The sequence below is a fragment of the Balaenoptera borealis genome (genome assembly GCF_965194805.1).
Source record: "Balaenoptera borealis genome assembly, chromosome: 7".
NCBI classification, from domain to species: Eukaryota; Metazoa; Chordata; class Mammalia; order Artiodactyla; family Balaenopteridae; genus Balaenoptera; species Balaenoptera borealis.
The window spans coordinates 73,616,983-73,633,445 of NC_138864.1; the positions used below are offsets into that span (position 1 = coordinate 73,616,983).

Here is a 16,463-nt window from a genome sequence, read left to right on the forward strand (position 1 = left end):
GAATTCGGAATAACTATGACCATATTCTTCTTTTTTACTTGTCACCAGAATGTAGTTTCACTTTTTTTTTTTTATCTAGATGGCTGAGTATTAGAAATTCTTTATTTTGGTCACATATCCTGATCAGTTTTTGGTCTTTTCAAGGTGATGATTTTTCATTGGAGATCACTTTAGGGCCTATTTAGTTTTTTAAAATATCCCAATTTAAGGAAGGACTGTCCTCATTATTGATATTGTTATATGTAGTAAAATTTGTTTTGAAAGTTTTGTCAGTTGACTTTTAGGAAAAATGATATATTCTTCAACTTCTGAGCAAATAAATTGGTTTCAGTTACTGAAGATGCTAATTAAAGTAATTCATGTCTCATTACATATTTTTTGGAGTCTCCAAAGATTTGAGATAAATGGAACATTTTCCCTTTTTAAACCATTCATTAAACAAATAATTATTCAGTACTTATTATGTAGCAGGCACTGTTTTTGGCACTGGGGATTCAGTAATGAACAAAACTGCCTTTTCGGAGCTTATATTCTACTAGTGGAGGGAGACAATAAACAGACACATTCAATGTATAATATACTGTCAGGTGGTGGTAGGTACTAGGTAGGAAAACAGTCAAGGGAAGGAGGTGTAAAGTAACTGGAGTGGGTCATAGATGGGTTTGTCAGGCAAGGCCTTTCTGAGGATGTGGCGTTTTGTCAGAGATCTAAATAAAATGAAGCAATGAGCCATGAGACTATCTGGGGACAAATGTTCTAAGCAAAGGAAACACCAAGTATAGAACTTGTGGTATGATATTTAGTCCAGCCGCATTAATTTTTTAAATGTAGTTCAGAGAAATCCATTAATTATATTAAAATTTTTCTACTATTGCATTTAGACTTAGTCATGAACAAAAATTATATTTTGTTTTTAGATAGTTTTGAATTAATTCTAATTTAATTTTATTTTACCTAATAGGGACCAGAGTTACTCAGCAAATATATTGGAGCAAGTGAACAAGCTGTACGGGATATTTTTATTAGGTTAGTTACCAGTGAATGTTTTTTTTAAGTAACTCACTCTGTGGTTATTTATCAGTCAATGCTTTTTGGTCTTCACTTGTTTTTATGAAAAACTGATGTTTGAAACCTGTGATTTATATGGGTTATTAATAAACTGAAGAACAAAAATTCACTGTTTTACCAAATACCACTTAAATATAAAACATTTTTGATATTAAGTTTTGGAAATTATTTGGTTTTATATTTACAATAGAAATATTTCTGAAATGCTGAAAGTGGAATCATAAGTGGTTATTCAAGGATTCTCAAAGTATATGAAGCACATAATTACCCCAATTTATCTCTTTTATAAATTAAGATTCCATGTGGCCAATGTAATTAAAATAGAGTATAATTATTACTGCATTTATATAAAAATACATATGAATACAGAAGCTAATATTTAAGAGTAAAAAAATTATTTAAATGTGATGGGATTACAGGAAGCTTCTAAATGAAAGAGCTACTTTGTTCCATTCCACTAAAATTTTATTATAAAATATGCAATTAGGAGAATATATATAATGTACGTATATATTTTAAAGGATAATAAAATGAACTCTTGTATTGCTACCACCCAATTTAAGAAAAGAATATTACCAGAAAAGCCTATTACAGGTAAAGACAGTCAACCACATATTGACAAAAGGTTCAATTTACCAGAAATATATTACAATTATAAAATTATTTGTATCTAATACTGTAACTTCAAAATGTTTAAGGCAAAAATTTATAGAACTCCAAGGAGAAATTGACAGATCCACCTTCATAGTAGAAGATTTTAACACAGTTCTCAGTAATTAGTTAGTGAAAAAATAGTTTAAAACATAGTAAAAATTTAGAAGATTTAAACAACATATTCAGCAAGGTTGATGTAAGCATATTTAGAACATGTACCCAACAATTGGAGAATACACATTCTTTTCAAGCACACCTGGAACATTTTTGAAAAGTGGCCATATGTCAGGCCATACATAGCGATTGCAATGTTTCAAAGAAATAATATCACACAGACTCCATTTTCTGAAAACACAAGTTAAAATAATCAAAAAAAGGATAAGCCCCCCCCATACATTTAGATATTTTTTAAAAACTAAATAAATCATAAGTGAAAGAAGAGATCTAATGGAAAATAATGAGCACTTATAAGGAAAATGCTGTTTATTAAAATTGTGAGATACTGCAAAACTTATTTCAAGGAAAATATATAGCTTTTAATTTTTAGAAAAGAAAAAGACTGAAAGTTAATCACTAGGTATCCATCTCATGAAATTAGAAAAATACAGATATAAATGAAAATAAATAAAGAGGGAAATAATAAAGAACAAAAATTAGTGAAATAGAAAACAATTCAGTAGAGAAGTTCACAAACCCAAATATGTTTTGTAAACCTGGTACAATTGATCTCCAGCAAGACTGATCAAGAAGAAAGCAAGCATGAATAAACAACATTAGGGATAAGGGGGAGGAGGGCAAGACTAAAGATATACCAGAAATGTAAAAGATAATAAGGGAATATTGTGAAATAATATTATAAACTTTATGCCAGTATATTTGAAACTTGGGTAACATAGACAAAATATATTTGACCAAAGTCAAGCAAAGAAGAAACAAAATCTGAATAGTCTTGTTAAGGTAGGAAAAAAATGGGTCGCTAGTTAAAAATCCTTGCATAAATCAAACATCAGATCTAGTTGGTTTTTTAAGAGAGTTTTGCCAAACATTCAAGGCACAGGTAATCCAGTGTGTTGTTGGCCCCAGATTTATCTTACTTGCCATGTATTTACTAAGATATTTGTTGGTTTTTTTCCGTCACCATGACAGATATTTTGTATTAGGGGCGATTCTTTAGACATCTAGTCCATCCTTTGACCCCAGAGATGGAACTTATGTTACCTTCTTTTTAATTAAAACGAAATTAATTAATACACTAATAAAACTATATGTCAAAGTTCAAGTTAGAAAAAAATATATATAACTAAAATATATTTTATAGAGAGGCTTACAAAATAAAAATACTAAGCTCGCCAAAATGTAATGGACAAAAGACATGAAGAGACATTGCACAAAAGAAGTGCAGGTGGCCAATAAGCATATTAAAAAGAGTTTACTTGTAATAATAATCAAAGAAGCATTTCACTCATTGAGTAAGACTGGTTTTTGTTTTAGTCTCTGTCCAGAAGGCATGTGTCTTCCCTGACCTCTCTAAGACCCGGTTTACTGAAAACAAGGATAATTACATATGCCTTGCCTTCCTTAAGGGTTTGTTGTGAAGAATTAAATAAATAAATATATATATGTGTGTGTATGTGTGTACAGATATAGATATATATATGAAATTACTTTGCAAACTCTGAAGCCCTATTCAGATAGGAAATACTGTTTGTTTCCCCAGAGCGCAGGCTGCAAAGCCCTGCATCCTTTTCTTTGATGAATTTGAATCTATTGCACCTCGACGAGGCCACGATAATACAGGAGTTACAGATCGTGTAGTTAACCAGTTGCTGACTCAGTTGGATGGAGTAGAAGGCTTACAGGGTAATAATTGTAAATACAGAAATATCGTCTTCTAACAAAATTTCACCAGGATTTAGTAAAGGATTTTTATTCCCCCCCGCTCCAGGTGTTTATGTATTGGCTGCCACTAGTCGCCCTGACTTGATTGACCCTGCCCTGCTCAGGCCTGGCCGACTAGATAAATGTGTATACTGTCCTCCTCCTGATCAGGTGACAATTTCATATTTTGAGTCCAAAATCCAACAAATGCTATGCTCTTTCCTTGTGAACTTTACTTCTGCCAGGTAATAGAAGTTGTCCTTAGAAGACCAGCTTTCGATAAAGGCCTTAGTCACTGCTTTCTTACAGCATGAAAAGATTCTGAATTAGATGCAAAGCCTTTTTTTGGCCCAGCCATTCCATGCAAGTCTGAAAACTTTATACTCTTTCAGTGTTGGCCAATTGGAAAAACAAGAAGGAAAACAAGTATTGCATGTCCATGTTCCCTGTGTTCAAAGATCACACACCTCATTATCCTGACAAAAGACTGATACTGAAGCAAACATAGGACTAGGAAGCATCTATGCATGTTACATAGAGATATGACTTTTTCCTAGTCCTATGTCGATGGAGCTCTTGTTCCCAAATTTAGAAATGAATGACTGAGTAAAAGAAGAAATAGACAAATGAATAGTCAAAGGTATAAAATATCTATATATCACATGTAGCAGTTATTTTAATTTTCCTTTCAAAACACTTTCTTGACTCATTTGCCCAAATCTAGAGAATAAGCACTGTCTGAATAAGAAATGATTTACACTGAATAGTTAAGAATGTTGATTTTCATTCATTTTCCTCCCTGTGTTCCTTCTGTTAGGGAAAAAGTTCCAAGGAAGATAGATGGTACATTCCTCAACTTATTTGTAAAGCTTATAAGATATATGAAGTGAATTTATAAGAAAAATCCTAAGATACACAGTTTAAAATAACATATTCAATTTTATTTGTTAAATCAATTAGCTTTTCTCCCTTCAGGTGTCACGTCTTGAAATTTTAAACGTTCTCAGTGACTCTCTACCTCTGGCAGATGATGTGGACCTTCAGAACGTGGCATCAGTAACCAACTCCTTTACGGGAGCTGATCTGAAAGCTTTACTTTACAATGCCCAGTTAGAGGCCTTACATGGAAGGCTGCTATCCTGTGGGCTGCAGGTGAGTTATATGAGGAGATCGTTACTATGGCGTCTTATGAGCGATACGAGCAGTTCAGTGTCAAAATTTCAACCTTAAAAAAAATTCCTATTTTTTAACAACTTTAGTTAACTGTATAGAAATTTACCTTTAGTCAAGTGTACCATAATTGGAATGTTGGCTTTGCAGAGAATTTGTAATTATATGAAGAGTTTGGTGTCTGTTTCTTTAACATTACCTTGCTATTGGCAAAATATGTTGGTGTGTGGAAGGATATTCTTTGAATTGAGATAAGAATTATATTGAGATTTTAAATTCGTTTTTTACTTTTAAAAAAGATCATCAGATAGTTATTTTGAAACTCAGATTGTCCCAGATATGGCCAGTAGGAGCCCCTTTTGGATGGCTTCTGTGTCCTTTTGATATGTCCTCATCATCCTTTGATCACTTACTTACTTCCCTATACAACAAGATGTTCTAGGTTTATCTTATACTCTCTGTACTCCAGCCCTAGAATCAGTTTTTTTCTCGAAGTATAATATTTTAATTTTGGCAGAAAATAATTTGATCTCTGCCACATTATGGACTTTACCATATATTTTCTGGGAAGGCTTTTCAACTATATACTCCCCTCTCCTACATTTTGTTGGAGATTCTTGCAGGGATTAAATTTAGATACTACCAAGTTTTTGCTATTTATTTTGGCAAGCCATTGAAGTTTTTTTCCTGCTAATGAAAGGGGAAAAAAGGTGTTTACAAGTAAACTACTCTCTAATGATGAATCAACCATGTTATAGAGTGCTTATCATTTCAGAGTAGAAAAATATGAATTGAAAGAGACATGAAAGTAAAATCGAGGTCTGAGTCCTAGCTTTGTTAGTTTTGGGGGAGATGGTTGGCAAGTTATCTACAGATTCCGTTTGGTCTTTCCTTAATTTAATAGTTAAAATTTTGTGATGTGACTCAGAACCATTAGAGAATCAATAAGAGCTTTTGTAAAAAAATGCCTCAAGTTTCCTTGTACTGGTCTATTAGAATGCTGTCTCTATGTGGTTTATTTTTGAATTGTGGATTATTTAGAGCTTTACAACTGGTTGTCCTTTTGTGTGTTTTAGGATGGCAGTTCCAGCTCTGATAGTGACCTGAGTCTGTCTTCAATGGTTTTTCTTAACCACAGCAGTGGCTCTGATGATTCAGCTGGAGATGGAGAATGTGGCTTAGAGCAGTCCCTTGTTTCTCTAGAGATGTCTGAGGTGCTTCCAGATGAATCAAAATTCAATATGTACCGACTCTACTTTGGAAGCTCTTATGAATCAGAACTTGGAAACGGAACCTCTTCTGATTTGGTACCTTGTGCAGTCACTGTACAATTCTGAAATAGACAGCTGTATGTTGTTGTAATTTATGTCCTAACTAGCCCCACATGCTCTTTCTGGTTGGTTTGTCCTTCAGTAAAACAGTCTTTTCTTACACTAATCATTTTCATTCCATGTTAAGACAGAGCTGGCAGTAAGGGGAGCTGAGGTAGCCAGTGGTTGTGATTACCCTTTGGTTTCTTTCAGGTTTTTCTTCCTTCATTAGTGGCTTTAAAACATCTTTAGTAGCAGATTCATTTTGTATTAAACTTAAATTCTATTATTGTAGAACAGTTGAGGATAATGAGAAATTTGGTACAATAATGTCAAAAATTCTAACAACCAAATGTTATCTATTGGTAATATTTCTGGTGGAAAAATATAAGCACAGTGAAAAAGTTATTAGTAGTAGTAGTGTTTCAACAAGGAAAATGTTTAGATTAAATTTGGGCAATATTGTTTTTCTAAATTAAAATAGCATTTGACACATATCTCAAAAAATTAACAGTGGTTCACTGTTGCTTTATTGGTTAACATAACATTTTTACAAATATTTAGTAATTTTGGGATAAATTTCCTTTATTAGGTTTTAAAAAATATAAACATAACCCATTTTTATTCTCAATAATAGTAAGCTGTTTTAATTCTAGTCTTTGTTTTCTGTTTCTTAACTTAAATGTAGAAATGTCCCAGAACCTTAGTTTAGTATATACCCTATCATTAGGGCATTTGTGGTGGATTTAATAACAAAGCATTATAAAAACCTTGTATGATGGCAGTTTTCACTCTGTGGTGGTTCAACAACATAGGTATAGATGAACCTTTATAGAATATGAACGTATTTTAAACTTGCTTAATTTCAGTTACGTAAAATGTAAGCTTACCCATGTTAAAGTTTTATTGCTTAAAGTTCATAATTCTATCTTTGATAAATACATAATTTTTTTCTCCTTTGCTCTTTTTCCCTCCCTTCCTTCTCTCATTATTATGCCGAACAACGCAGAGCTCACAATGCCTGTCAGCACCAAGCTCCATGACTCGGGATTTTCCTGGAGTTCCTGGGAAAGATCAGTCTTCACAACCCCCAGTCTTCAGAACAGCCTCACAAGAGGGTTATCAAGAGCTCACACAGGAACAAAGAGATCAACTGAGGGCAGATATCAGTATTATCAAAGGCAGATACCAAAGCCACATTGGAGTATGGCTTTTTCCTCTTCATTATAATTGTAAAACTTTTTAAAAATTGTTTTTCCTTTTTGATATGTATTTTTTTGATTGGTAAATGAGCTCTGTAAACAAGGGACTGAAACACATCGATCAGTCAAATGATTATGTGCTAACAATTTTTAGTAATCTTATGAGAAAGGGAATGTATAGTCTAAGAAAACTGGCAAAAAGAAATAACACTTGGACTTCCTTTTTCATCACATCTCTAAGTTAACTTTTTGTCTTTTTTTTTTATTTAAGGAGGATGATGCCCTTAACCAGCCAGGCCCCATCAGAACCAGTCTGGCTATTAGTCAGGCACATTTAATGACTGCGCTCAGTCACACAAGGCCATCCATCAGTGAAGATGACTGGAAGAACTTTGCTGAGCTGTAAGTAAAAGATTCTGATTCAGAAGTATAGATATTATTGCAGGTGATAGTTATTCAAACGTTTAAAATTCTTTTAAAATCACAAATAATATTTTGAATATTTAAAAGCAATTCAAAACATTTGCTTAGTAGCCATGCGTTTAAATACCCAAAAACTTGAGGAATATAAAAGTCAAAAATGAATTTTCATTATAAATAATTCAAATGTAATCAAATGAATTGGTTAATGACTTGGTTTAATTTTAAAAGCATCAAAGAAAAAAAAAGGAAAATCAAAAGCCCAAAATGATTCCACTATACAGTTTCCAAAAATTATGAAAATACAACTGTTGTTTTGTTTTCAAAATAATTTATATTTTATTAATCTCATTAATAATTAAAGAACATTTAAATACATTCACATTTATTCACTTGTAGACCATGTTTAATATACATTTGAATTTATAGGCTTGCAGTTGTCTCACTAGTAACTTTGGAGTCTGAGACCCATAGACTGGGAACCATTCTAGGTCAATGATTCAACTTAATTCAAGAAATGACTACAGTTAACAATACTGTAGTATATATTTGCAAGTTACTAAGAGAATAGATCTTAAAAATTCTTTTCACAAGAAAAAAAAATGTAACTGAGGTGATGATGGATGATATCTATACTTATTGTGGTAATTCTTTCACAATATATACATTTATCAAATCACTATGTTGTACACCTAAAACTAATACAACCTTATACGTCAATTATATCTCAATTTAAAGAAAGTTAAAAATGGGAAGAAAAAGAAATGTATTCCTGGTCTTTAGAAGTTGCAACTTTCTTGTTGAATTTTGCTACACTCTGGGGTATGCATGCACATACGTGTACATGCATGTGTACATTGAAAGGGTAGAAAAATTTTCCCTTCCCTTCTGGGTTCTTTGGTTGGTCTAATAATTAAATTGACATAAGATGGATTAACAGGAGAAAAACTAATTTTGTACATTCAGGATCTGCATAAAAATAGTAGACTAAAGTCAGTCAGGCAGTTGAGGCTTATATACTGTCCTGAGCTAAGGACAGAGATAAGGGCCTGGACTTCAAAGGGGAGGAGGGCGATTCACAGGAAAATGGGAAGAACAGGTGTTTGGTAATCAGACGTTTGTCCTGTCATGCAGATAAGTCTTTTGAGATTAAAAAAGTTATCTCTGTTAATAGCTCTTTCTGGTGCAGGTCCCGTATCTAAATTCTTTTAGGCAGTTAAGGGAGAGGTAAAAAGCTTTTCTCAAGTCTGCTGGGTCTTGATTCCCTTTAAGTCAAAATAATCCACATGGCAGTTTGGGGTGGAAACTAGAATAATTCAGGATCCAGTCTAATTTACAGGTAGAAATCCAAACGTCAAAGACAATTAACAGCACTAGAATCTGATATCCACAAAGGTGTATTACTGAAACATGATTTCTCTCTCTACAATGACCCCCATTTCTAACAAAGATAACCACAGTAAGACTAAACTATTTTCAAATTAAGTCTAGTTGCACTAAACTTGGCCTGATTATTTACATAAGTTCGACAAGAATAGTAATTGACCATATAGATGCTTTTAAATCTCCTTTCCTGGAAATTTTCATAAGGAATCTCAGATTGACCTTTTAAAAGCCTCTTGAGACTAGGAAGCCAAGCCAAGGACTTACCATCAGATTTCGCTTGCAATAGCTATGTACTGTTGACCCTTGAACAACATGGGTCCACTTACACACAGATTTTCAATAAACGTGTACTGCAGTACTACACAATCCATGGCTGGTTGAATCTGTGGATGCAGAACTGTGGGTACAGAGGGCTGACTGTAATATGCAGATTTTTGACTGTGTGTTAGAGGGTAGAGGGGTGGGGTTGGCACCCCTAACCCCTGTGTTGTTGAAGGGTCAACTGTATTTGGGTTAACTTCTCTTTTAGAGGTCCCCAAAATAGCCTGAAGTCCTTGTACTTGCCGGGAAATGACCTTCCTTACTCACCTGGTAAGGTTACTGGGAACTCTGTAAGCAAGGTACCAGGCTGGTTTTCCAAGGAGGTTTATTGGCTCCATAAAATCAACCTTAGTTCCTTAAAACTGTCTAGTTTGTTTTTCTGTTCTATGCATTCTCAAATACGACATTCCAGTCAAAGCCTTGATGATATAACCAATGTTTCCAATTGTGTCCTGTTACGAGGAGAAAGGATTCTTATTGAACTTATGGAAATAACTGTATCCATGAAAATAAGAACGCTTACTAAGAGTTTCTGAATTCTGGAGGGATCAGGTAGGAGAAAAACACGTTTCATCTTTGTTCACAAAGGTATATTTTACCAAATTACTGATCGCTTAAGAGAAAAGAAAAAGGTTTCCTTAAATCTGGACAAACAAAACATAAGAGAACAATGTTTCAAACAAAGTCATAAAAATTATAATGATCCTCAGTAGTTCATTCAGTCCCATGTAGTTAATTTTTATGGATCTTTTGTTAGCAGTTTTATGAAGCCATCAGTTTCCCCATTAGAGTTCTGCAAATTCTTACCTAATTCAGTGGTATAAATTGAAAATTATCAGAAACCTGTTCTTGTTAGAGTCCTTTCCATGAGTCTCACTGAAGATGAAGCACTTTTGCAGGAACACTTTTACAATAACTGTAAATGACAAAAGACTTAAAAATGGCCATGGTTAAAGATCTGATGAAACTTCATTATAATGCATTTGATAAGGAAATTTGGTTATTTCTATGATACAGCATTTTAAGACAACTGGAATTATGGTTGATAATATTACATATCAGATACTTAGGAATTTTATAAAGTTTCTATAAGACATATTAATAACATATCCATATAAATATAACTTTTAGTATTATTTCAGTGTTTCCCATGTAATTTAATATATCAAGTAATCCTAATTTATATCTCTCTTTTTATAAGGGGAGAGAGAGAACAAATCTTTTGAGATGTTCCAGGGGCCCTCTGGAAAATCCCAGAGTTAAAGGTCAAAAAGCCTTATTTAGAATTTGATTTTCGAGAGGTTTGTCAAAAATATTTGGTTTTAAAACATCATACTATCATAGATCACTGTTAAACAATACTATTCACTTAACCAAAGTGACAATTAAAGACTTTGAAGGCAAATACAGAAAGTTACATAGTTGTAAAAAAAACAAACAACAAAAAACATCTTAGAGAAAAGCATTTTCTTAAGCAATCAGACATGAGGCATAGGAAATTATTTTTGTTTTCTAGGCAGACTACTTAAAAAGTAAAGAAAAACCTTTCACAGTCTAATCAATAGCAGACCAATAGTCCAAAAAAATTTTGTCTTGAAAGGGAAGAAAAGTTTTAATATCAGTAGTGTACTTCTATAAAACTAAGACTTATTTTTAGAACACTTATAATAAATTCATTCCATTTTAGCCAGCTTGACAAAGTAAAAGTCTCTCTCTCCAACTTTCCATACCCATTTAGTTTGTCCTTTATTCTCTTTCCCATTCTGAAACAATCAGAATAGAGTTGCATACAGTTGTTTTCCTTATTATTTCTCAGTTTTAATTATATAAATTAGAATTCTTAACACTTAAACCTTAATTTCTAGTAATTGTGAACTGTTACACCAGCATTCTGTAGACTGGCAAATTAATGCATACATTTCATAATTTCTAAAAGAATACACTTTAACAGTACAATTCTTCAGTGTAGAATAGGACACATTTATTTCTACATCTAAGTATATTTAGTTCCTATGTAGTAAGAAGCCAAAAGTAAATAAATGTTCAATGATTAATGTTTCAGTATTTTATTTAGAAATGATCAAGATATCCAAAGAAATTTCATCACTTGCCAAAACTCTAAGGGTATAAGTTACCAAAGAGATTCTGGAAACTATTTAAGTAGACATATCATAAAACTTAATTATTGTTGAGAAGTTCACTTAAGAACTAGTTAAGTTTTAAACAATCATATTTAGATTACTTATGAAAATTTCATGAAACATTAAAACAGCCACCATGGCAAATTTTGTAACAGATATATACTTAAACTAGCTTTTATTTACTGAAAATTATCCCAGATCACATAAACTTGAGAAGAATTTGGATTGGTTTGTATTATGTTTCTGAGAGTTTAGAAATATTAAATTTGATGAGTGCTTTTTTCTTTAACCCAATTAAATAGATCTTTTTACAAATTAATTTTGGCAATATTCATCCAGACGTAGAAAAGTATCACATATACATAACATATCCATAGACGTAACATAAACACACAGAGACAAACAGAACCTGTAGCTTCCATCCCAAAATTTTAGCCATGGAAGTTTTTATAGCAGTCTGCTTTTTAAAAGCCTCTTCCCCTAACTCCTTTTCTATCCCAGTCTCAGGTGATTATAGGCAGTATCTTAGCTATCTCCTGGGTGTTTACATTTCAAAGACATAAGATTTACATCTTCAAGGGACAGAGGAAGAATGCAAGTTTTCTCGTAGGAGTTTTTTTTTTCAAGTATAGTTGATTTACAATATTATATTAGCTTTAGGTGTACAACATAGTGATTCAATATTTATAGATTATACTCCATTTAAAATTGCAAAATAATGGCTGTATTTCCCTGTGCTGTACAATCTATCCTTGTTGCTTATTTTATACAGAGTAGTTTGTACCTCTTAATCCCCAGCTCCTGCCTTGCTCCTCCCTCCTTCCCTCTATTGACTGGTAACCACTAGTTTGTTCTCTATATCTGTGAGTCCATTTCTGTTTTGTTTCGTACATTCGTTTTATTTTTTAGATTCCAAAATAAGTGATAACAGAGTATTTGTCTTTTCTGACTTATTTCACTGAGCATAGTATTGTCTAGGTCCATCTATGTTGTGGCAAATGGCAGTATTTCATTCTTCTTTAAGGGCTGAGTAGTATTCCACTGTGTATACATACTACATCTTCTTAAGCCAGTTGTTCATTGATGGACATTTAATGTTGCTTCCATACCTTGGCAATTCTAAATAATGCTGCTTTGAACATTAGGATGCATGTATCTTTTTGAATTACTGTTTGTTTTCCTTGGATATACACCCAGGAGTAGAGTTGCTGGATCATAAGGTAGTTCTATAATTTTAGTTTTTTGAGGCACCTCCATATTGTTTTTTTTTTTTAAATCTTTATTGGAGTATAATTGCTTTACAATGGTGTGTTAGTTTCTGCTGTATAACAAAGTGAATCAGCTATACATATACATATATCCCCATATCTCCTCCCTCTTGTGTTTCCCTCCCTCCCTCCCTATCCGACCCCTCTAGGTGGACATAAAGCACCAAGCTGATCTCCCTGTGCTATGTGGCTGCTTCCCACTAGCTAGCTATTTTACATTTGGTAGTGTATATATGTCCATGCCACTCTCTCACTTCGTCCCAGCTTACCCTTCCCCCTCCCCATGTCCTCAAGTCCATTCTCTATGTCTGTGTCTTTATTCCTGTCCTGCCCCTAGGTTCATCAGAACCATTTTTTTTTTTTAGATTCCATGTATATGTGTTAGCATACGGTATTTGTTTTTCTCTTTCTGACTTACTTCACTCTGTATGACAGACTCTAGGTCCATCCACCTCACTACAAATAACTAAATTTCATTTCTTTTTATGGCTGAGTAATATTCCATTGTATATATGTGCCACATCTTCTTTATCCATTCAACTGTTGATGGACATTTAGGTTGATTCCATGTCCTGGCTATTGTAAATAGAGCTGCAGTGAACTTTGTGGTACATGACTCTTTTAGAATTATGGTTTTCTCAGGGTATATGCCCAGTAGTGGGATTGCTGGGTTGTATACTGTTTTCTATAGTGGTTGCACAAATGTTCATTTATACCAATACTGTAGGACAGTCCCCTTTTCTCCACATCCTTGCCATTATTTGTTATTTATAATCTTTTTGATGATAGCCATTCTGACAGGTGTGAGGTGATATCTCACTGTGGTTTTGATTTGCACTTCTCTGATAATTAGAGATGTTGATCATCTTTTCATGTGTCTGTTGGCCATCTGTATGTCTTTGGAAAAATGTCTATTCAGATCCTCTGCCCATTTTTTTACTCAGGTTGTTTTTTTGATATTGACTTGTATGAACACTTTATATATTTTGGATATTAACCCCTGATGGGTCATATCATTTGCAAATATTTTCTCCCATTCAGTAGGTTCTCTTTGTTTTGCTGATTGTTTCCTTTTCCTAGGAGTTTTTTTTGTTTTTGCTTTTTAAAAACATTTATTTATTTATTTAGTTATTTTCGGCAGTGTTGGGTCTTCGTTTCCGTGCAAGGGCTTTCTCTAGTTGCGGCGAGTGGTGGCCTCTCTTGTTGCAGAGCACAGGCTCCAGACACACAGGCTCAGTAGTTGTGGCTCAGGGGCCTAGTTGCTCCGCGGCACGTGGGATCTTCCCAGACCAGGGCTGGAACCCATGTCCCCTGCATTGGCAGGCAGATTCTCAACCACTGCACCACCAGGGAAGCCCCTTTCTAGGAGTTTTAAGGTATATTTCTTTATTATCAGAAGTCTAGGGTAACTACTATTTAAAATTTCCTATCTGTCTTTTTAGAACAGTTCTCTTCTAACATCCTGATCTTTTACAGTATCTGCAAGCATTTTGAGATGAATAGGGGAGGTTTGGGGGTTGGTAAAGTGAGATGAACTTTTGAATTGTTTCTAGAGCCACAGTTCTGGTTTTGCAGACTCTAATTTGTAAAATAAGGACAGTCTGTTTTATTTCCTCAAAGAACTGGGTTGCAGCCTGAATGCAAGCAAGGGGCTGACCCACCCATACAACTACATGAGGATTTTTAATTATGATGGAAATCAAAAGATTACTATGAGAGCCTACAACATGCTGCCTACAAGAGACCTACTTTAGGGCAAAGGACACACATGGATTGAAAGTAAGGGGATGGAGGAGGATTAGCTCAAGATAGTGAAGTAGAAGGATGTGAGCTCACCCGCTTCCTATGAAAACACCAAAATTCACAACCAACTAACTGGTGAACAACCATTGACAAAAAAACGCTGGAACTTACTGAAAAAGATACCCTACATCCAGAGACAAAGAAGAAGCCACAGTGAGATGGTAGGAAGGGCGCAATTGCAATAAAATCAAATCCCATACCTGGTGGGTGGGTGACCCACAAACTGGAAAACAGTTATTCCAGTGAATGTTCTGAGCCCCGTGTCAGGCTTCCCCCAGCGTGGGGGTCTGGCAACAGGAGGAGGAGCCCCAGAGAATCTGGGTTTGAAGGCCAGCAGGCTTTGATCACAGGATTTCCACAGGACTGGGGGAAACAGAAACTCCACTCTTGAAGGGCACACACAGTCTCGTGTGCACCAGGACTCAGGAAGAAAAGTAGTGACCTGATAAGAGACTGGGCCAGACCTACCTGCCAGTATTGGAGTATCTCCTGCAGAGGTGGGGGGCAGCTGTGGCTCACTGAGGGAACAAAGACACTGGCAGCAGCAGTTCTGGTAAGTACTCATTGGTTTGAGCCCTCCCAGAGGCCACTGTTAGCCCCACCATACAGCCTGTAGGCTCCACTGCTGGGATGCCTCAGGCCAAACAACCAACAGGGTGGGAACACAGCCCCACCCATCAGCAGACAAGGGCCTTAAAGTCTCCCTGAGCAAAGCCCTACCCACCAGAGGGACAAAACCCAGCCCCACTCACCAAGGGGCAGGAACCAGCCCCTCCCCTCAGGAAGCCTGCACAAACCTCTTAGACAGCCTCACCCACCAGAGGGCAGACAGCAGAAGCAAGAACTAAAATCCTGCAGCCTGTGGAACAGAAACCACAGTCACAGGACGTTAGTCAAAATCAGATGGAAGAGGAATATGTCCCAGATGAAGGAACAAGATGAAACCCCAGAAGAACAACTAAGTGAAGTGAAGATAGCCAACCTGCAGGAAAAGGAATTCAGAATAATGTGAAGATAATCCAAGATCTCGGAAAAAGAATGGAGGCAAGGATCGAGAAGGTACAAGAAATGTTTAACAAAGACCTAGAACAACTAAAGAACAAACAAAGATGAACAATATAATAAATGAAAAATACACTAGATGGAATCAATAGCAGAATAAATGAGGCAGAAGAATGGTTAAGTTACCTGGAAGACAGAATGGTGGAAATCACTGCCACAGAGCAGAATAAAGAAAAAAGAATGAAAAGAAATGAAGACAGCCAAAGAGACCTCTGGGACAACATTAAAGGCACCAACGTTAGCATTATAGGGGTCCCAGAAGGAGAAGAGAGAGAGAAAGGACCTGAGAAAATATTTGGAGAGACAATAGCTGAAAACTTCCCTAACATGGGAAAGGAAACAGTTATCCAAGTCCAGGAAGCGCAGAGAGTCCCAGGCAGTATAAACCTAAGGAGAAACACGCCAAGACACTTAGTAATCAAACTGACAAAAATTAAAGACAAAGAAAAACTATTAAAAGCAACAAGGGAAAAATGACAGATGGCATACAAGGGAACTCCCATAAGGTTATCAGCTGATTTCTCAGCAGAAACTGCAGGCCAGAAGGGAGTGACACAATATATTTAAAGTGAAGAAAGGGAAGAACCTGCAACCAAGAACATTCTACCCAGCTAGGCTCTCATTCAGATTTGACAGAGAAAACTTCTCTAGGCGTGAAAGAGACCAGCAACGTAAAACAACCTTGTACATATATATATTGCTATATCAAAACCTCATGGGAACAGCAAACCCAAAAACTACAATAGATACACACACAAAAAAGAAAGCAACCCAAACACA

The 16,463-nt window shown here is 35.0% G+C and overlaps 1 protein-coding gene across 6 annotated transcripts in view; it reads left to right on the forward strand.

Annotated features, from left to right (window-relative positions):
* The window catches only part of PEX1 (peroxisomal biogenesis factor 1), a 76,605-nt gene that overhangs the window by 47,198 nt on the left and 12,944 nt on the right, over positions 1 to 16,463 (forward strand). For 3 of the 6 annotated variants that reach the window (XM_082398199.1, XM_082398200.1, XM_082398204.1), the window contains 7 exons: positions 962 to 1,026; positions 3,440 to 3,582; positions 3,668 to 3,771; positions 4,576 to 4,752; positions 5,847 to 6,077; positions 7,090 to 7,284; positions 7,554 to 7,684. In XM_082398199.1, coding sequence (XP_082254325.1) covers positions 962 to 1,026; positions 3,440 to 3,582; positions 3,668 to 3,771; positions 4,576 to 4,752; positions 5,847 to 6,077; positions 7,090 to 7,284; positions 7,554 to 7,684 — 1,046 coding nt within the window. Of the gene's footprint in view, positions 1 to 961; positions 1,027 to 3,439; positions 3,583 to 3,667; positions 3,772 to 4,575; positions 4,753 to 5,846; positions 6,119 to 7,089; positions 7,313 to 7,553; positions 7,685 to 16,463 lie in introns of those variants that run through there. The other 3 variants (XM_082398202.1, XM_082398201.1, XM_082398203.1) reach the window with 3 other exon arrangements.